Source organism: Trichosurus vulpecula, chromosome 4 (genome assembly GCF_011100635.1).
Source record: "Trichosurus vulpecula isolate mTriVul1 chromosome 4, mTriVul1.pri, whole genome shotgun sequence".
Classification (NCBI taxonomy): Eukaryota; Metazoa; Chordata; class Mammalia; order Diprotodontia; family Phalangeridae; genus Trichosurus; species Trichosurus vulpecula.
In genome coordinates, this window is record NC_050576.1 from 27,002,306 (window position 1) to 27,023,762 (window position 21,457).

General features: G+C 45.9%; 1 protein-coding gene across 1 annotated transcript; it reads left to right on the top strand.

Annotated features, from left to right (window-relative positions):
• Positions 1-15,550: 15,550 nt before the first annotated feature.
• On the top strand, positions 15,551-21,205 carry MAGOH (mago homolog, exon junction complex subunit). The gene is made up of 5 exons (XM_036756497.1): positions 15,551-15,739; positions 19,335-19,393; positions 19,520-19,630; positions 20,150-20,232; positions 20,964-21,205. The coding sequence occupies exons 1-5, from the start codon at positions 15,652-15,654 to the stop codon at positions 21,061-21,063; spliced, it is 441 nt and encodes a 146-aa protein (XP_036612392.1). The 5' UTR covers positions 15,551-15,651; the 3' UTR covers positions 21,064-21,205.
• Positions 21,206-21,457: the final 252 nt, after the last annotated feature.

Genomic DNA, 21,457 nt, shown 5'->3' on the forward strand with positions numbered 1-21,457 from the left:
CTAGTGTCTGCCAAAGAGAGAGGCATGGTGGAAAGATCTCTGAAATTGGAAGCCTGGGTTCAAATCCCTTTGATGCTTAGTATCTGTGTGGTCATTCAAATGCCATTCAATGACTCCTTGGGTCTCCTCACTTTCTCTATCTATAAAATGAGAGGTTTGGATATCGTGGCCCTTGAGGCATCTTCTAGCCATGTTCGATCCCCAGTGTTTTGTAAACGTCTTAGCTGGTGTTCTGTCCAGAGCAATGTCCATCCCCAACCTACCACTGTGTAGACATCTTAGTGCTCCCATCTCCCTTGCTTTGTAGACATCCCAGTGTTCAATCGAGCTATGTCCACACCGTTGGGAGCAGGGGAGGTCCTCACTACTTTTCACTTTCCATAAATCCAAATTCTTTGACACAGACAAGAACGATTCAAGTGAATGGCCTGGTGGGGGAGGGTGTCTTCATGTCAGTGTGTAAGTGTCCTCCTGGAATTCTTTCTTGAGTATGAAGAAGAAAATGGAGGATCTGCAGCATCGTCTGGAGATAGACCCCAATCATTGTATACCATGAAGGTCAGTGAACCCACGGTCCTCTTACAGTATAGCAATGAGTCAGCCATAATAAGACATTTCCCAGAGTAAATCATCCCTTTCCCCCATCGATGCATGAAGGTAGAGTATCTGAAGTGAGGCATTCATTATATTTTAGACTTGGGGTCCTTTGGAGGCCAGAGGACCTCCAAAGAGGGGACAGACAAACCTGCTTTGGATTTACCATCCTCATCCTAAATCAAGGAAGCCCTCTGTCCTCTGAGGCCATTCACCATGTGCATGGCCCAGGATCAGCAGGAAACCATGTTTGTACCAATCATTTGGCATCAAAAGGAAAGAAAAAAACCCACCTGTAAATATGTTTGGAGATGGGAAGGTTTTGATACTTTTTTTACAAAAAAAAAAGACAACAAAACACGAATCTGTACAGACATGTTTTATGAAACAAAAGCAAAACAAAAATAAATTTTGTTTCCTTCAAATTGTTGTAAATTTCATGCCCAGTCCTGGTTTGAAAGCATCATTCTCTTGTAAAAAGAAAATCGTAAGTCATAGAACAGAAAACCATTTTTGTTGTGTCCTGATTTGTTTCTTGCTTTTCTTTAAAAAAAAGAAAAGATCCTGGTATTGAGCACCCTGTCAGGCTTTGTTAGAATGTTGTTTAACACTAACTGTTTCTGCCCCCTCCTCGGGTTGCCTCCAGCTCTATTCACATCCCTGCTTAGTGCCTTTTCCCTTTTGGTTTCTAGCTCATGGGCTGAGGGACTGAGGACAGGTGGGGGAATCTGCTGCATTTCTTTTGCTGGACTGACATAGATGTGGGGGAACTGAAAACCAAATGAGGTCATTTGTAAAACAGTGCACTGTTTCTACAATCAGATTAAACTCATTTTTTTTAATCTGGGAGAATTGTATCATTGTGGTCTTTTAATGAGGAACATGAAGTACTAGTCAACCAAAAGACATTTGTTAAGTGCCTGCTACGTGTCAGGAACTATGCAAGGCACCAGAGATACAGAGCCAACGATGAAACAGCTTACATTCTACTGGGAGAGATATAAACACCCACAAGCAGCTATAGAAAAATACCAGATAATGGCAGGGAGTGGTCCTAACCTGGGGTCCATGAATCAACCTCTGGATAGAATTCAGGGAGTCTGTGAACTTGGACAGGGGGAATATGACATCTCTATTTTCACTAAGTTTTGGTTTCCTTCATAATCCTCTATATTTTATTTTATTTTATGCATTTAAAAACATGATTCGGAGAAGGGGTCCATAGGTTTCACCAGGCTGACTGCCAAAGGGGAACTGGCTAAGAACCCTTGGGCCACCATATAGGGGAATCAGGAAAGGCTTATTTTTATATTGCCAACCTAGGGTCTTTAGTACTTTATATATTATCACTCATGGAATCATAGATTTAGCTCTATACGTCACCTTGCTCAACCCCTCACTTGACAAATGAGGACACAGCCTGTGTGCAGAAATGCCAAGCTGGGTTGGAATTTGAACCCAGTTCTTCCCTCCAAGTCCAGCACTCTCTCAGACCACTCGTAGTCCAAGAATCTCGGCACTGGAAGGGACCACAGTGGTCATCCATCCTCTGCTTGAAGACCTCCAAGAAAGGGAACGCCTTAGTCTTTTAGTCAGCACCTTCCGGTTTTGGACAGCGCCACTTGTTCCTGACATAGCGCTTCAATCTGCTCCTGCTTTAGTTCCTCACTACTCCTAGTTCTGGGACCAAGCAGAGGAAGTGTAATCCCTCTATCGAATGATAGCCATTCAAACAATTGAAAATGGCTATTGCCGGCCTTTGCTCCCACTTCACCCTCCAACCTTCTCTCCTCCAGGCTAATCATTAATCCACAAATGACCTAGACCTTCCTCATGCTGGTTGCGCTCTGGACACTCCAGTCTATTCACGACCTTTCTTAAATGTGACACCCAAAACTAAAGACAGATGGGATCTGACTAGGGCGGGGTCGTCGTTGTTCAGTGATTTCAGTTGTTTCTGACTCTTTGTGGCTCCTTTTGGGGTTTTCTTGGCAAAGATACTGGAGTGGTTTGCCATTTCCTTCTCCAGTTCATTTAATGGATGAGGAAACTGAGACAAACAGGGTTAAATGACTTTGCCCAGGGTCACACAGCTAGTAAATGTCTGAGGGTGGATTTGAACTCAGGTCTTCCTGACTCTAGGCCTGGCACTCTGTGCACTGCTCCACTGGAGGAATGATTGCCTTATTCTTTGAAGCTATGCTTCTCTTAATGCAACCTCAAAACATCTGTTATGCTATGTCCCACTGTTGACCCATAATGAGCTTGTGGTCCATCAAAAACTCTAAATTGTTTTCAGAAGAACTTTTCATTATTCCTTCCATCCCCATCTTGTACTAGTGAAGTTGATGCCTTGAGCCTAAAGGTAGGACTTTACATTTGGAGGCAGTGTGGAAGGGGGTTAGAATCAAAGGAACGGGTTTGACTTCTGGCTGTCACTTGTGTGACCTTGGACAAGTCACTTACAAATCACTTAATCTTGCTAAGCTTCAGTTTTCTGTTCTACAAAATGAAGAATTTAAACCAAGGATTTTAAACAAAATGTTTTCTTGCATCATTTCCAGCTCTAAATCTATGATCCCAAGTTACTTTACCCCTCTGGGCCTCGGTTTCCTCATTTGCAAAAGTGAGGTGGTTCAACTAGATGGACTCAGAGGTTCCTTCCAACTCTAAATTTATGATCCTGTAATTTATCCCCATCACATTTCACCTTCTTAGAGTCAGTTTAGTTTCCTAGTCTGTCGAGCTCTTTTGACAGCACAGTGCCTGGCACAGAGTAGGTGCTTAATAAATGTTTGACTATTGACTATTTGGGGATCCTGTCATCCTATGGGTTAGCTATCCTTCCCAGCATGGTGACATCTGCAGATTGGAGGAACATGCTGTCTCTGCCTTTCTCTAAGTCATTGAGGAATATGTTAAATAGCAAAATGCCCACTGTGTGCGCAGGAGTGTGATAGTTGTTGGAAGGAGGAGAGTTTAGATAACACACAGTCCTTGGAGCTTAGAATCTAAAAGAACATCAAGACGACACTAATAGAAACACTATAATTAGCTAAGTATACAACAAGACTACCGATTCTGCTTATTATAGGAACGTGCTAGTAATTGAACTATCTGAAAGTGGAATGAGCTGCCTTTCAGTTTCCTGTCACCGGGGGTGGTCAAGCAAAGGCTGGATAACCACTTGTTAGGAATATTTTAGAGGGCATTCATCACCTCTAAATCTAGGCACAAAGTTAAATTAAATGTTCTCTAATGGGCTCCTAGACCAATGTCTGGAAGGGACCTAAGAGGTCATCTAGTCTGACTCCTTTATTTTGCAGATGAGAAAACTGAGTCTTATAGAGGCCAAGTGACTTGTCCAAGATCACATAGGTCATAAGCATCAGAGACAGGATTTGAACACAAGAAATATGATTCTACAGTATTTCCACTGCTTCCCACTAGGAGTTGAACCAGTTCTAGGGTAACATAATTCTATGCTTCAGAAATGCCAGATTGATCTAACATTTATTAAGCACTAATGCTTATAAGGAACTGTACTCATTACTGAGAATACAATTCTGGGCTAAGATCCTAACTAGCCTCCAGGAGCTTTTAGGGCAATAAGGGCAGGGGCAGGGGGGAAGAGACGTACACAGACAACTCTTACGCAGAGGAGATGGTGGTCCATGCACAACAAAAGTCCAGGCAAAGCATTGGGAGGGGGAAATTGTGCTGCTTGGGGGGCAAGAGAGCCATATTTAGGAAGGGCATTGGGGAAAAGGTGATATCTGAACTGGACCTAGGTAAAGGTAAAGGTAAACTTGCCAAAGGTAAGCTTGAGGCAGGGCTGTGAAGAAAACCTATCTGATGTGCTCTCTAGCCACTGGACCACACTGCCCCAGTGACCAGCTTCTTTGTGTATAAGCTATTGTTGGCCTTAGTCAGGTTAAACTGTCTACAAGGCTATACCAGTTAATACAGTATTCTGAGTGGAATCCTGTCAGTGGCAGCCAGGAATCCACACCACCCTTCTCTCGGAGGTCTTAGCATTATACCTGAACTTTTCTTTGGAGAAAAATGGAGTCCAGTTTGTCATCACCATACATTTTAACACTTTAGTTGTCAATATGACACACATTTTAAAAAATACCTACTATGTGCAGAGATTGCTACTAGCCAGGAGGAATTTGAAGTATAAAAAGTATAGCACTCACCTCTGGGGGCTACCTCCCCAACATGGCACTCACAGGTTAGGTCCCAAAAAGCTGGTTGCTGCTGGAAGGCTCTAGGGAACCCTGTGGATCTGGACTCCTAAAACTATGGCTCATGAGCTCCCACCAATGAATCTATCAGTAACAATAAGCCAGCAGACATAATTAGTTCAAAGTAAAAGCATTTATTAAGATGGCACAGTAAAAATGTTGTTCAGTTGTGTTCAACTTTCATGACCCCATTTGACAAAAATACCAGAGCAGTAAGAACAAAAGCTACCAAAAAAAGCATTACTCCCACAAACCCGGAGCACCTTCCCTGACAAATACAAGTGTCTGTGGGAAAAGCAGGCACCAATTTAGAATATAGTGGTAGTAAGGCACAAACAGAGAGAACCCATATAGCCAGGGTAACTCATGTCTCCAATACTGCCCGCCTCAGCATCCTTTTTCTCCTCGTGGAGTTTTCACAGAACTTACCTCTTGATTTACTGGGCTAGTTCTCCCCTGAAACCACAATTGACTTTCTTCTCTGGTCCCTGATGCTACCTCTTTTCTCTAATCATTGCCTCTTTGTGTCTCTCTGTGAAGAGAGAATGTGTTTCTCATCTCTCTGCTGAATGTGTATCAACTATGTCCAGAATGCCTCGGAACTGATTAACTAACTACTGGGTAGGGTGTCTCTTACTGGGCAAATAACTGGTGCTAGCCATAATAGTTAATGGAGAGAAAGAAGGAGAAAAACCAATCCCTCCTCCCCACTCTCTGGTGTAGGCACAGTGGTCACACCACACAAGCTATGTATCCTTGAAAAGCTGGTGAACTCAGTCTCTTAGGAATCTGATCATCACCTTGCCAATGGCACTTACTTTTCTAATCCAATCAAAGAAAACTTTCCGTAGTCCTAAAGGGATAATGGGTGTTAACACCTGTGAACTTTGTTAACACTTCAATACCTTAACACCTTAGTTAGCTGTCCTTTGCTTTCTGTGTCTGTATCAAAAGAGGGTGGGCTGGGAATTGATTGATCAGAGACCAAAGAACCCCAATATACTTCAAAGAAGTATAAAGATGTCTTCAATTGTAGTATTCGTATTGGGACCTATAAACTGGATTTATTGAATATTAACAGTATGCAGTACAATAGAAAGAGCCTGGGCTCTGGAGTCAAGATCTGAGTTCAGATCCTGCATCTTCCTCCTTATATGACCTCAGGCAAGTCAGTGAGCATCTCTGAGCCTTAGTTAAATGAGGGGATTGGTTTCTGAGGTCCTTTGCAGCCTTCGTCCAGTGATTCTCTTGTTCAGATCACAGAATTAGAAAGAACACTCAGCCCACTGTCCTCCCCACCCCCCCACCAGCTGAAGGGAGTTCACATCTGGCCTGTCACATTCAGGAGACATTTGGTTCTAGGACTAACTGCCACTAACAAGTATTAGTGACTAAAGGCAAATCCTTTTCCAGTTTCTTCCCTCAGTTTCCCCATCTAGAAAAACAAGGGATTACACTGGTCGATCCCTAGGGATTCCTTGCATTGCTAACATTCCACCAAAATTAGAGGCAACCAGGTGGTGCAGTGGATAGAGCCTAGGCCTGGAGTTAGGAAGACCTGAATTCAGATCTGGCTTCTGACATTTACTAGCTGTGTGAGCTCAGACAAGTAAGTCACTCAACCTCCTCCTGCCTCAGTTTCTCCAACTATAAAATGAGGATAATAACAGCACCATATTTGTAAAGTGCTTAGCACAGTGTCTTGCACCCAGTAGGTGCTTAATAAATGCTTGTTCCGTCTACCCAATAGTCCTAGTATCTATGGGAGTATTTAAAAGGCCTGGCGAATACCTCTTCAGAAGTCACAGGGTGCCACCTTCTCAGACTTGGAATCACAGCGGTCCTTTGATCCAATGTCCTAAATGCTTTGCCCCTGGAGCTTGTAGCGAAGAAAGCACCCCCTCCCATCCCTGCATGGGGGACCTCCCAGGCCAATCCTTGAAGAAAGCTAAGGATTCCAAAGGGCCAAGCTAAGGAAGGGCTGCGTAACAGGCGGCAAAGGTGAGGAGCTGGCCGATGGAACGCTGAATTGGGGGAGCCTCAAGTAGGCTGGTTCAGTGGGAAGGTGGGATGTGTCCAGTGTGATGAAGCTGCCTGGGGGCAAAACCCAGCTTTGTTTTACAAAGGCCATGTTGCTCAAAGTTTTCTTTCTGAAAGTCGCTGGTCAAGCTTGGGGGTGGAGTGTGCTTCTAAGAAACGACTCTCACCCCTTAAAGGACTGAAGCATCTTCACGAGGAACAGGAAAAAAGAAAGTGCGCTGGAGCCCTGCTGTGAGGAGCTTAAAACTGAGCTGTCTGACTGAAGGGTTTGGATGGGATCCAGGAGGCAGTAGGGAGCCACTGACCGTTCCTGAGTGGGAGACTGAACTAATCAGGCCAGTGCTTTAGGAAGAGTGCGCATTTGACTGCTACGTGGAGGGGAGGGAAAGGACCAAGCACGTAAGTGCCTACTGTGTGCCAGGCGTGGTGCTAAGTGCTTTTTACAACTATGAAAAGGATGACATGTAAAGGATATGATGGAAAATAGAGAGAATGTAGACAGGAAGGCCAATTAGGAGGTAATTACAGAAGTGGAAACGACAGCAAACGCATTACAAATTACTGCCAATGGAATTTTAAATGGAGCTAATGTATCGGGTGCTCCCTTCTATACATTTACGTATTTTCTCTCCATTAAGACTTCATCTTAGGAAAACATCGGAGACTTGGACACACATGGGACTCACAATAAAGGAACTAATTGTCTCATGTAGCTCCTGTCCCGACTGTAACACTGCACGTTGAGGCCTTGAAGGATCACAGAATCTAGGAGTTGTGAGGTTAATTAATTCTATTTCATTGGTTTATATTATTGATAATTACCTCATCAGTCCAATTATTGGGAAGAAATTTTCCTCAAAAGGGGCATTAAAAAAAGACATACATAATAATAACAGAGTATACATATATACACACATACACACACTGTATGTACACATACATAGATAAACAACACACATATATAGACAAAATATTCATATATATGTATATCTACATCTATACATGTGTATATACACACATATTTACATATGTGTGTTATAATAATTTATATCACATTTTAAGGTTTGCAAAGTGCTTTGCAAAAATTATTTGATCCTCATAATCCCTTGTTGGGAAGCAGGTGCTATTATTACCCCCCCTTGATTTTACAGCAGAAGAAACTGAGGCAAACAGGATGAAATGATTTGCCCAGGGTCACACAGCTAGTAAGTGTCTGTGCCAGATCTGAACTCATCTTCCTCACCCCCAAGTCCGTTGCTCTGGCTACTGTGCAATGGAGCCACCTGAATGTTACCTAATAGCAGCGTTCCTGAGAATCTAGTTTTTGCACACTGACTTCTTTACATACACTTGGATATCACAGTCTTTGAAGAAATTTTATTGGGAATTCTTTTAGAAAAGGAACCCTTAGAGTCTCCTTTGGGAAAAAAGTGACCTCCCCGCTCTGGGCCTCAGTTTCTTCCTCTGTTAAATGAGGGAGGTAGACTAGTGGGCCTCCGAGGACTCTTCCAGGCCTAGACCTGTGGGCCTGTGGATGACTTTGTTTTATTTTCTTTTTAATTATGGACTCTAAGGTCTCTCTTAGCTCTGGCTCTGAGGTCAGTGGTGTGCTGATAAATGTTTAACTGCCTCAGGCTGTGTGTGTGTGGGGAGGATATGAACACGCATGACACACTTTTAAGTTTAATCTGAATTTTTTCTCACATTCTGCCTCACTTTCTTAAAAAAAAAAAAAGTCAACAAAACAATAAATCTAGTCCTGGTTTGTAGCACCTGCCAATTTCCAAAGTGTAAATGCTCACAATGCACATTTAACAATCAGCTCTCTGACCTGGTTCAAGCTGGCTCTGGCATCCTCTGGGATCCAGTGGATCTTCAAACAGCATCAGGTTTGCTGACTGAAAACCAAGTAGATTCACAGTAAATAGGAGTCGAGCAAATAGCATAGAAAGAACACCAGGGGGCAGTGTTTCCACAAACAAGTCCTTTCTCCTGAGCATCTTGGAGGATGTCTGAGTGACAAGCCCTACTGTGTGTGTGTCATTCATTCAATAAACATCTATTAAGTGCCTTCTGTGTGTCAGGCACTTTGCTAAGGGCTGCCACCTCTTCAGTCCTGCCCCACCTGCTTCACTCTCGCCTCTATTGAACTAAGGTAATAATCTCTTAACCTGATTTTAACATAACAGAACAGCCGGTTGGAAACTGAATTCCTTTGGCTGCATTTATAGAGGTATCTTCCCAGGATGGAGGTGGAGGGTGGGGGGCTAGGTGACGCCATAGTTCACATAGCACCAGGTCTGAAGTTGAGAAGACCTGAGTTCAGTTCCAGCCTCAGACACTTACTAGCTGTGTGTCCCTGGGCAAGTGGCTGAACCCTGTTTGCCTCAGTTTCCTCATCTGTAAAATGAGCTGGAGAAAGAAATGGCAAACCACTCCAGTATATCAGCCAAAAAAATCCAGATTGGGTCACGAAGAATTAAGCCACAACTGAACAACAACAACAGACTTCCCAGGATGACCTTGAACCTGGCGATGCTCTCTCCTGCTTCATCTGACCCCAGCCCAGGGTACTCTGTTGGAGTATCCCACTGTTATCTGCTTCTAACACTCATAGCAGGAACTTGCTCTTGGTGCCAAGGCTCAGGAGTGAGTGTAAGTACATGGAGGGCAGAGGTTGCTTGGGATTTTTCACTGTTATTTCTGCTCCTCACCACCTAGTATAGTACTATGCTCATCGTGGTCACTTAAAACTAGATGTGGATCACTGAAAGAATAGACAGCCCAGGGGATTTTCTAACTCTTGACTCAGAGCCCCCACCCTGGAATCCAGAGAAAACACATGCCTGGTGAGCCCCAGGTGTACTGAGAGGGACAGTAGCTCACCTGAGAGCACAAAGGTTAATATATTAGGTGGGAGATTTTTATTAAAAGGAGAAGAGCACCATATGCATCCTAGAATGCTCGACCATGTAACATTGTCATTTTATTTTATACAATCGAAAGAGTTGTGTCCTTGACCACCTGTAGTTTTTTCAAAAGCTAGTCAGTCACTCAAGAAGCTAGGCACTGTGCTAAGCACTAAGGCTTCAGAGAAAGTTGAAAACATGGTCCTTGACCTCACAAAAATAATATTTGAAAGAGGGAGATGGGATGAAAATATCTATGTACATAGAAGAGATATAACCAGTGTAAACGACCAAGTAACATCTGTAAAGCACTTAGTGCAGTGGCTGGCACACAGCAGGTACTTAATAAATGCTTGTTCCCTTTCCTAAATGGAAGGTAATCTTGGAGAGAAAGTACTGGGGATGAGGAGGGATCAAGAAAGGCTTCTTGTAGAAGATGGAGTCTGAGTTGAGTCTGGAGGGAAGCCAGGAGACACAAATGCCAAGTATGGGAGATAGCCAGTGGAAATGCAGGAGATAAGGGGGCCAGTGTCACTGGATCATAGACACAGAATACAAGGAAGGAGGCAAGCAAGGTGCAAAGGGTCTAAAATGGTAAGAAGGAGCTGATTTTGAAGGGCTTTGAGCACTAAAACGAAGGTTCTATATTTGATCCCAGGGGATCAAATATAAGAGGGAGCCACTGGGGTTTATTGAGAGTGGGTGAGTAACATGGTTGGACCTACTCTTTTGGGAGGCTCTGAAGGAAAGTATGGGAGAGAAGGTATTAGGCTGCCCACCACACTGAAGATCTACAGAGCTGTTGTGATGACCTCATTGGTATATGCCTATGAAGCCTGGACAGTGTACCAGTGCCATGCCAGGAAACTGAAAGGCTTCCATTTGAATTGTCTTTGGAAGATTCTGAAAATCGCCTGGCAAGATAAGGCACTGGACAAAGAGGTCCTTTCTAAGCTGAACTACCAAGCATCCAAACTCTATTGCAGAGAACTCAATTCCAATGGACTGGCCACTGTTCCCTGAATGCCAAAAGTATGGTCGCCTAAAAGACTATTCTACAGAGAACTCACACAAACCAAGCACTCGCATGGAGGTCAGGAGAAGCGATACAAGGACATTCTCAAGGTCTCTTTGAAGAACCTTGGAATCAATTGTGAGACATGGGAGACACTGGCAAAGGACTGCCCAGCATGTCATGCCCCCATCAAAGAAGGCACTGTGCTCTATGAGCAAAGTCAAATTGTAGTCGCTCTAAAGAAACATGAGATGCATAAATTTAGAGCCTTCTCCACTCCAAATGTTTATATGGACTATTTGTGCCTGACCTGTGGTAGAGCGTTCTGAGAGTGTGTTGGTCTGATGGGCCACAGTCAGACACACTGTACGTTGACCCAACATAGCGATGTCCTCTTTAAGCACAAAGGCCAATGGCTACTACTAATTTTGCATGGACTGGTAGAGGGAACAGATCATGGTGGAGGATGCACCTTGACTTAAAGGGAATGGGATGGGGGCAGGGAATAGAAACTATTATCATTTAACAACATCTTAATGGACTAACAATGTAGAAATCCCCCAACCATCTGGTGTCTTTCTATCAGAAAGTAGGGAGAATTCAATTATAACAAGCCATGTAAAGTGGATGATTGCATCCACTGCTGTAAAAACTGCTTGCTGTCCTTGGACAAGAGACATCTGCCCTCTGCTCTGAATGCTTATTTCAACTCTGCAGTTTTGTCTAAATGGACGTTTTTCACAATGGTAAAAGTATTTGGTCACCTGCCCTTGAATAGGTTATGTCTCTTATTCCAGATATTCCTTCAGAAAGCTTCCCTTTTCTCCCCTGAATAATTCTCCGTTTCTCTATTTTTCTATCCTCTTTCTGTGAAAGGTGTTATTTCTAAGTTGCAGCAGAGTGCTGCCATTTGAATTTGCGTTCTAAGGAAGCCCAAGTCTTACAAAAACCCAATCTGCACCCTAGAATTGAAGCTGTGATCAGCAGTTCCTTTAGCGTGCTCATACATTTCTTTGCTTTCGGTTTGGTCTTCTGTCTTTGCCCTGCAGTCATCCAGCCCTCCTCTCCCTTGGGTATGCCTTGCCCTCCACTGGGCCCTCCTCTCCTTTGGGTATGCTTCTCCCAAAAGATCCCATAGGGCAAAGCTGCTAAGGAATGACGTGTCCCCTTTCAATATTGTCATATGTAGGGAAGAGACTTTTTTCCTCTCCCCCCCTTAACCCCTATCTCTATTCCCACAAAATAATTCTTACATATATTTGTTCTTCCCGACTCTACAAATATTAAGGTTTTTTTTTAAAGAATAAATAAGATCATCATAAAACCAGAAACATCGATGTCTATTAGGAGGTAACATGATATAGGGGCTAGAACGTGGGCCTGGGAGTAAGGAAGACCTGAGTTCAAATCCAGCTTCAGACAATGACTGGCTGTGTAACCCTAGGCAAGTCACCTCTCTTTACCTTGATCTCCTCAATCATAAAATGGGAATAACAGCGCTTACCTCCCAGGGTTAAACAATAGTTGCAAATTGCTTAGCACAGTGCCTGACACACAGGGACTGCTGTATAAATGCTCATTCCCTTCCCTAGCTGAGAATGTCTCCTCATTTTACAACTGGGAAAACTGAGGCCCAGGGAAGGGACGTAGGGTCTCACACAGGCATTGTTCTAATGAAATGTACACAAAAGAGGTCAAATGAGCAGATCTGAAGAGTGTTCATTAATGAACGAGTCAGTGCCCTTAGGAGGGGTCTCAGGCAGAGAGCCCCAGGGAGCCGTGCTTGGTCCTGACCTGTTCTAACCAAGTCCCTAGCATCAGATAGGCTGTGACCGATTTGTAGGTCATACAAAGCTAGAGAGAGGACAGTGAATGTGTCCCATGCCGAAAGTCCTCCAGAGGCTAAAACATTAGAGCAGAGAAAAGTGGACCCTCAGGATGGGTTTAGAGCCTGTGATTTCATTGGTGCCAAATACAGGTTAGAACCTTCAGTTGCCTGGGGTACTGAGAGGTTAAGTGATTTTCCCAAGGTCACACAGCCAAGATGTAGTAGAATGGGATCTGAACCAGAGTTTTCCTGGTGACCAGGCTGGTTCCATTGTGTCGAGTTGTAGAAAAAAGATACCAATACCACACGTTACAGCATTGTGTAAGATGTGATCTTCAAGTGATTGGCCATTGCTAGCTATAATTGTCATATGTATCAAATGAGGTCATGTTTATAAAAGCACAGTGACTGGCATATAGCGGGTGCTTAATAAATGTTTATTCCCCTATTCTCTCCCCTTATATAGACATCTACTACAGTCTATATGCAGATTTCTGAATGAATGTAATGGAGGCAAGGGAGGATCCAGTAAGTTTTTGAAGGAGAGATCTTATAATCTTTATGGAATAGTATGTTTAGATGATGCCCTTGAATCTCACAAGACTAAGGCTGAGTGGGAAGCCTTCTTTGACAGGAAGAGACAGCCAAAGGTTGCCTGGAATAGAAAATGAAAGGCGGTTTTCAAGCTGGGAAACACGAATGGAATCCTGACCAGTCTGGTTCCCCTTCTCCTAGGGGAGTGAAGAGAACAAACATTTGTTAGGCAGGAGGCTAAGTGCTTTACAAACATGATTTCCATTTACTTCCTCCAGCTCCACCACTTCCTTTGCCCTCTGCCAAGGTCAAGAAGACTCTGGAGCATATGTTTATAGTTCTACAAGGTATCAGAAGGAAATGCTTTTAGTGCCTTCTTCTATACCCCTCTGCATCCCTCCACCAGAACCACCTTTCTTACCGCTCTGCTGCTGTAACTCTTTTCTTCAGTTGTGGTTTACCCAGTGTAACAACAATGTTACTAGCAGCTGCTGTGGAGGTGTAAGGCTAATAACACCAGCACACAGAAGGGCAACTAGCACAGATTCTTTGATCGGCTTTTCTAAGGAAAGCAACTTTAAGGGGTTTACAATCTCACTTTAATCAAACATACATATATCATTCACTTAGTTCAGGGGGAAAAGTCAGCACCCTTAACTTCAGAGAAAACACAAACAGAAATTACAAGTAGAAATTATATAAACAGAGCAAAATAACACAAATCAGCAAACAGGCTTCTATCTGTCTGACCAAAGCTATACATGCATGGTTACCACAGAGAGAAGCACCAATATCTGGGTTTTCAAAGTGGGGGGAGGGAGGCTCCTTAAGTCTACTGAGAGTCTCCACACCAACACTCTTCCAATGAGTGAGAACCAAACAAAATGATAATCTCAAAGTATACATACACTTCTGCAGGGTCAGAGGGCTTCACACCTCTCCCGACCTAGTTAGCAAAAGGGTATGAGCCTTCCTACAAAGGCAAGACTCACTCAAAGGCAATTGGTTGCCTTAGTGTTAAGAAGCACTCCAAAAGAAAAAAACAGCAAAAAGTCCCACCTTGTTTGCCATTGCACCCAAGATCCTTTGAAATTCACTCATCATTAATAGCCTGGTCATTGAAGCCCCCCCCCCATCCAACTTCTATCAGTAAACAGCATGCAAACTAATAGGCACAAAGTATATACAGGATAAATGGGAGACAATCTCAAAGGGAAGGCAGTGGCATGAAGGGGGAAAGGGAAAGTCTTCTTGTAAAAGGTGGGATTTTAGTTGATATTTGAAAGAAACTAGGGAAACTGGGAGATGGAAGTGAAGGAGGAGAACATTTCAAGCAGGAGGGACAGCCAGTGAAAATGCATGAAGCTGGGAGGAGAGGTCAGTGACATTGGTTGGAAGAGGGCATTGTGGGGAGAGGAGGTAGAGTAAGGCCATTGACTGTTCCTTTAATTAATACTCTCCAGGTCTGCCCATTGAACCCCTTTTCAATACATTTCATTAGAACCATGTCTGTATGAGACCCCAAGTCATTTCCCTGGGTCTCAGTTTTCCCAGCTGTAAAAGGAGGAGGCAATCTCAGCTACAGAAGGGAAGAAGCATTTCTAAGACTGGAAAGATGGGGAGGAGCAAGTTATGAAGGACTTGGAATGGCAAACAGAGTTTATGTTTGATCCTAGAGATGATAGGCAACTACTAGAGTTTGAATGGGGGTGAGGTGGGTGACCGGTCAGCGCTGGGCTCTAAGAAGACCACCTTGACAGCCGAGTGTAGGATGGACTGGAGACGGGAGACAGAGGGCAAGGAGACCAGTCAGCGGGCTATTGCTATGACAGGAGCGTGAAAGTGACGAGGGCAAGTACCAGGGTTGTAGTATTGTTGGAGGAGAGAAGAGATGTTTGCAAAAGTGAAATCAACAGGACTTAGGGTTTGACCACAGATTTTATGTGGGTGGGTTAGAAAGTGAAGGGTTGAGGATGACATCCAGGTTATTCACAGCAGCAGTCCTCAGGGGTGCTGCCGGGATTGGCTTTACATGAGTTTAAGATGTCTATAGGACATCCAGTTCCAGGCGTCCAGTAGGCGGCGGGAGACGCAAGACTGCAGAGCAGAGAAAGGCCGCTCCTCCTTCGGTGGGAAGGGCTGGGCAGCGCAGGAGGCGGCTGGGGATGCTCCGCACAGAGCGCTCAAGGGTTTCCCCGGCTATAGAGAAAGCCCCGCTTGGGATTCCGTGCCGCGCATGCACCTCCCCGCGCCTCGCTCCAGGGGCGGGGCCGTGCCGGTGACGCAAGGAGAAGGCGGGGCCTGTGTGCGGGCGGAAGGGAGTGGGCGCGGCCTCGGGAGCTGGCGGGCGCTGGCTCATGACGTAAATGCCGCGCGCCCAGCGGCCTAGCCAGAGTCCTGCCGGTCTGCTTGGCGGCGGCGCCTGTGTGGCCTCCCGTCCCTCCGCGCGTCCCGCAGATTCGGGCCCAGCTCGGCTCGGCCATGGCCAGCGACTTCTACCTGCGCTACTACGTGGGGCACAAGGGCAAGTTCGGCCACGAGTTCCTGGAGTTCGAGTTTCGGCCGGACGGTGAGGGGCGAAGGCGGCGTGGCCGCAACGGGAGAGGGGCCCGGGCTGGGGGCGGGAGAGGGTCCGGAGGGGCGGTGGGGCCCGGACTGGGGGGCGGGGGGAGACACGGGGGAGGAGGAGGTGCGGGGGAGGGTCCGGGGGGGCGGCGGGGCCCGGGCTGGGGGTGGGTGGGTGGGACACGGAAGGGGAGGGGTGCGGGGCAGGGTCCTGGGGGCGGCTGGAGGGGGACACGGAGGAGGAGGGGGGCGGGGCTGGTTGGGTGAGGCCGAACTAAGGGGAACACGGGGGAAGTGGGGAGCAGGCTGCGGACCCCAAGCTTGGGTTTCACTGGGGTGCTGCCAGTCCCCACCGATGGGCTGAAGGGAGTCATGTCAGGAGGCCCCTCACCCCTGGTAATCCGGGGTCAGGGATTATTGTTCTTGATTTTGGTGTTCAATGAGGAAGGAGAGTACGCCGACTTCAGTGTCCTCTGCCGTAAAATAATGCTCTGGGTGGAGTGCTTCGCACACTCAGGTGCTCTAGGACTGTCTGCTTTACCAGGCTCCCCATTTCCTGTCTGGGGCTGCTAGAATCTGAGCCCATAGAATGTAAAGCCCTGGACGGTCAGGACTGTTTGGTTTCTGTCCTTACCAAGCCTAGGTCCCCATCCTTCCACTGAGCTGAACGTATCACCACCTGGCTGTTGGGAGGTTCCTGGTCTAAACCAGTATTGAGGTGTATGTAGCACATGCGAAGTGGGAGATCATCGTATTCAACCTCCTCATTTTATAAATGAGGAATCTAGGGCCCAAGTGTGGGAAATGACTTGGCCAGGGTCATTAGCAGGACAGTGACAAGAACCTAGGTGCCCTGGCTCCCAGACACTGTTCTTTCCACAAAACTCAAGGGATTTCTTTTGGTTTGTTTTCTTGGAAATCTTATTATAGATATTAGCTAAGTCACTCATTTGGTGATTACTAGCCTGTGGGCAGTCTTGTGACTTACATTGTCTTGCAGTATATTTTTGGCTTTTTGCTTGGCTTTCCATGTATTTGAATTGCATCTCCCTTGAGGCTTGGAACTTTTTCTTCAGATGTATTATTTTGTGTCATAGCATTTAGGGGCAGGAAGGATCTTTAAGATCATGTAATCCAACCCCTCACTGTAAAAGCCATAGACTTGGCCAGGGTCACATAGGAGGCAGGAAGCAGTCAGGATTCAAACCCAGTCTTCTGACTCCAAATTCAGTACTCTTTGCCCTGTATCTCTTGCCTCTGCCTGGTGCAGGGCCCTGGGCGCATTAGACACTTAGTAAATACTTGGTTTGACAAGCTACAGCTCACCTGATTTGTCATAGGATAGACTAGAGAAATCCACAGATTGATTACATTTGGTGTCTATTTGGGATGTAAAAGTATTGAGTTTCTTAAACTAAAAACCTTTCAAGTCCAGAGAGTTGGCACCCAAAAGTTATAAGCCTTAAATCTGACAAAGTTGGCTAAGGCAGAATTAGTAGAACACTATATTTGGAGTAATTAACACTGTATTTGGAGTACTTAACACTGTATTTGGAGAGTTGGCGTCTGAAGCTCCAGCTGTCACCAGATACCGACGATGCAGATCACTGTACGCCGCTAATGCTGTTTCTTCATTTCGAATCTGCATTGAAAGGACCTTAGAGGCCAATCCGTACATGAACAAGAAAGTCCTGTCCAACAGCCCTGACAGATCATCATTTGTCCTTTGCTAGAGTAACTCTTCTGATGAGAAACCTATGACCTTAGATTTTTATAATGTGGAATCCTACCTAACCTTTATCCAAACCTTGGAAATCAGCTCACCTAAAATCTAGATTGCCAGTTAGACTATGCTCGGATTTCCTCTCCTCATCATAGACTCTGAGCTGGAATGGTTAATCATTTTCTCCCAAGGCTCCTGTCATTTTCACTCCATCAACCTGCTCCTTCTTGTTGTTGGACATCAGATCTAGAGTATAAATTCCCTGGCCTACATATCTTTTGAAGGATGAAATTATCATTAAGGCAAGTCAAGAAATTATTAGCCTCTGTGTGTGGGCAAGGTATCTGGATAATAGAAGTTTCCCTGTCGCCACTATAGAATTCTCCTGCCCTAGGCTTCTTCTCTGTTTCTTCTATTTCCCAGCCTGTTCAGGTGGGCTGTAGATTTACCAATGAAACTTGTTGGTGGCTGGACCAGATAGCTCCTGAGTATGACCATGTGTAGGGTGACCGAGCAGGTAGCAGAGCAGCAGTAGAGATATTCAGAAATTCCAGGAGATAGAAAACTAGGAAGCTGCCATTCAACCCAGAGGCTTCAGCTGCCCACGCACAGGGGACTCCTTTGCTGGTCTTCACTTGAACCCAGTTCTGTCTCTGGCTTTCCTCCCATGATGTCTTTGTAGCTCACAAAGCTGCTGCTCACAACAGCCTGGCTCTGGGGGTGGAGAGAGCTATCTGCTCTGGAAGAGGGAGCTTCTCCCTAGGAGTTCCCGATCCCCATGGCATCATAGGTTTAATAAAAAACAGCCAGGAAACAGATGCGTCTTGCTCCTCTCCCTCCATTTCTGCACCGTTTCTTTAGGATTATTCGGGCTTTTGCAGGCAGTGTCACTTTGTGAGCTCAGGCTCAGTTCCTCTTGCCTGTCAGCTTTTCCCTTGGCATTTGTGTGTGGTTAGCTGAGGCCAGGTGTTCAACAAGCACCTCCTTTTTCATCTCGTGGAATTTCTGGGTATCTGGCTGCTGTTCTTCTGCCAGCATGCTAGCTTGCTCCTCTTGGGTCTGCCTCAGAGCCCATCCAGTGTAGCCCCAAGGATCCTGTAATGGCTACATCCTCACTGAGTGGGCCTGGCCTCCACTCTATCCCCTACATATTGGAACCAAAATCTCTAACGGCAGCTTCCCCCCATTGCTCCCAGGCATGTCCTGTGGAGCCAAGCAGAACAAGGCAGTTCTTCCTGTGCCACCTATTGTACCTTTAATTACATAGTTTGCTGTACTCTCACATTGTAAGTTTTTCCCTCTGAATGTCAGCCATGACAGTCCTAAACATTTATTAAGCACCCACCTACTGTGTCAGACACTGTCCTGACGGCTGGGGATACAAAGAAAGGGAAAAGACAGTACCTGCTTTCAAGGTGCTCACAGCATCATGCTGGAGACAGCATGTAGATGGCTGTGTACAAAGCAAGCTGTATACAAGATAAATAGAAAATAAGCACCAGAAATAAGAAGGGATGGAGATTTTAGTTGGCACTTAAAGGAAGCCAGAGAGGTCAGTAGTCAGTGGAAGAGGGAGAGCCTCAGCCCCAGGGGACAGCCAGAGAAAATGCCCAGAGCTGAGGGGGAGGGTCTTGTTCGTGGAACAGCCTGGAGGCCAGTGTCACTGGCTGGAAGAGGGTGAGGTGGGGGCCAGGGCGTAAGACTCCAGAGGGGGGAGGTGTCAGGTGCTCTGAATGGCAAAGGGGATTTGATTCTGGAAGTGCCACCAACCTCCTTGACCTGGTGTTTGGGGCTGGGAAGGAATGTGCTCTGGCAGCTATGTTTTACCAGGTGGTTTCGTTTTTTGTAAACTGAACGTGATTTTTATTTCTTACAGGAAAACTGCGGTATGCCAACAACAGCAACTACAAAAATGACGTCATGATCAGAAAAGAGGTGAGCAGGTCTTCCATCCCCCACTCTGAGGGTGGGCGCAGCGATCAGAGGAGGGGGAGAGGTGGAGAACTGGGCAGATCCTCTGTCTGCAGCCAGTGCCAGTTTTGTTCTCTGGCTCGTTTCTAGGCTTATGTCCATAAGAGTGTGATGGAGGAACTGAAGAGAATCATTGACGACAGTGAGATTACAAAAGAAGACGATGCTTTGTGGCCTCCACCAGACAGGGTGGGCAGGCAGGTGAGTGGGGAGCAGGAGGAAGGGGTCTGCAAGTACAACAGGGGAGATGACAAATCTGTATGTTAGTATAAAGAGAATAAATACGAGTAAACAGAGTGGTTTGTGTACAAGGGAGTTTGAGAAACAAGACAACAGTAACAGCCAAGGGGACCTAGAAAGGCTTTGTGCAAAAGCTGCTACTTGAGTTGTCTTGAAGGGAGAGAAGGAGTCTGTGAGGCAAGCTGAGGAGGGAGGGCATTCCTCCCTCATTCCTCAAATCCAGCTTTGTCACATCTATGTCCATGACATCTCACACCTGTTCCCATTTAAAACCACCTCCTGCACTCAGTATGGCTGGGCCCAGACCCCCCCACCCCAGGCCCAGAGCCCCAGTCCCTCCACACTGTGACATACTGGCCGTGAGTCACTAGAAAAGCCTGGCTTCTCTCTGTCTCAGTTTGTTTGGATGTGATCAGGCAGGGCCTGGACTCGGGATAATCATTTTCTGATAACATTTTTTGTTAAACCATTCCTTTTCAGGAACTTGAAATTGTGATTGGAGATGAACACATTTCTTTTACCACATCCAAGATTGGCTCCCTTATTGATGTGAACCAGTCCAAGTAAGTGTGCCACCCCCTGCTGCTTCTGCACGGGTGGGTGCAGCCCATACTCAGGCTGGTCAGTGAGTGGGGCCCAGACAGTTTGGCTGACCATTTCCATCTGCTGAGGTGCCCAGAGCCTGGTCGTGTGATATTTCCACATCCTTAGTGCTGGGAAGAATTCCCTGGGGGAATTGAAGGTCAGGGGCCCAATGACAGGCCTGCCAGGGCACTTGATACCTGACAAGTGGGAATGAGGCTCTTACCTGGCTCAGTCCCAGCAAGCACTGAGCTCACCGGACCATCCTGCCCCCAAGTCAGGCTCTGGGCTCCTTCCCCTACAGAGCCTAGGTGCAGATTTTAACGGAACTGCTTCTGGCTTCATCAGAGGCCCTAGGGTGAATGGAGATGGTACCTTTGGGCTCTTTTCCCTGCTCCTCACATTTGCCTCTATAAATGAGTCACCTGTTACTGCAGATCTTGGGCCCCTCTCCTCTAGGAGCAATCCTAGGCCATTTACGTGGATAGTATCACTACAGAAAACCTATCAGCTCTATGTTGAACATAAGATGTGGGGTGGGAACCATATGTTCAGCTCAATGCGGGGAATCTGTTGTGGGCCAGCTGCTCTCCAGGGCTTCCTCGCAGCAGCCTCAGTACCTCTGGGTGGGACTCTGTTCAAGGAAATAAGCCAGAGAAGACTTGATTTTGTCCCTTGGATACAGTCTAACACGTGTTTCCTTGTGTTTTAGGGATCCTGAAGGTTTGCGAGTGTTTTATTACCTGGTCCAGGACCTAAAGTGTTTAGTCTTCAGTCTTATCGGTTTGCATTTCAAGATTAAGCCCATCTAGGCTGAGGATTTTTAACTTTTTCTGTGTGCTTGGGTGGTGGCATTTTTCATTCCCAATGTCAGAAGACTTTTGTGTAAGCTAGGAAAATATTTTTTTATATGCTGTGTAAGTGATTGTCTTTAAATAAATATGCAGATGAATACAGAGTTTGTTTACTTGCCAAGTTCCGCATCAGAGTCACTTGGTCCTGGAGGGCCTCAAGTTCTGACAGCAGGTGACTTTCTTGGACTCCACCCTGCGTGTGGGTTATGAAATTAGGGCTGTGTGGCTTGTGTTCCTTACCCAAGAAGTCTGCATGGCATTGGACAGGGGCAGCTTACAGCTGAGATCAGGGAGTGAGTGATCAATTAGCCAATGTTGTGTGCCTGCTGTGTACAGCCCACTGTGTGCTGGG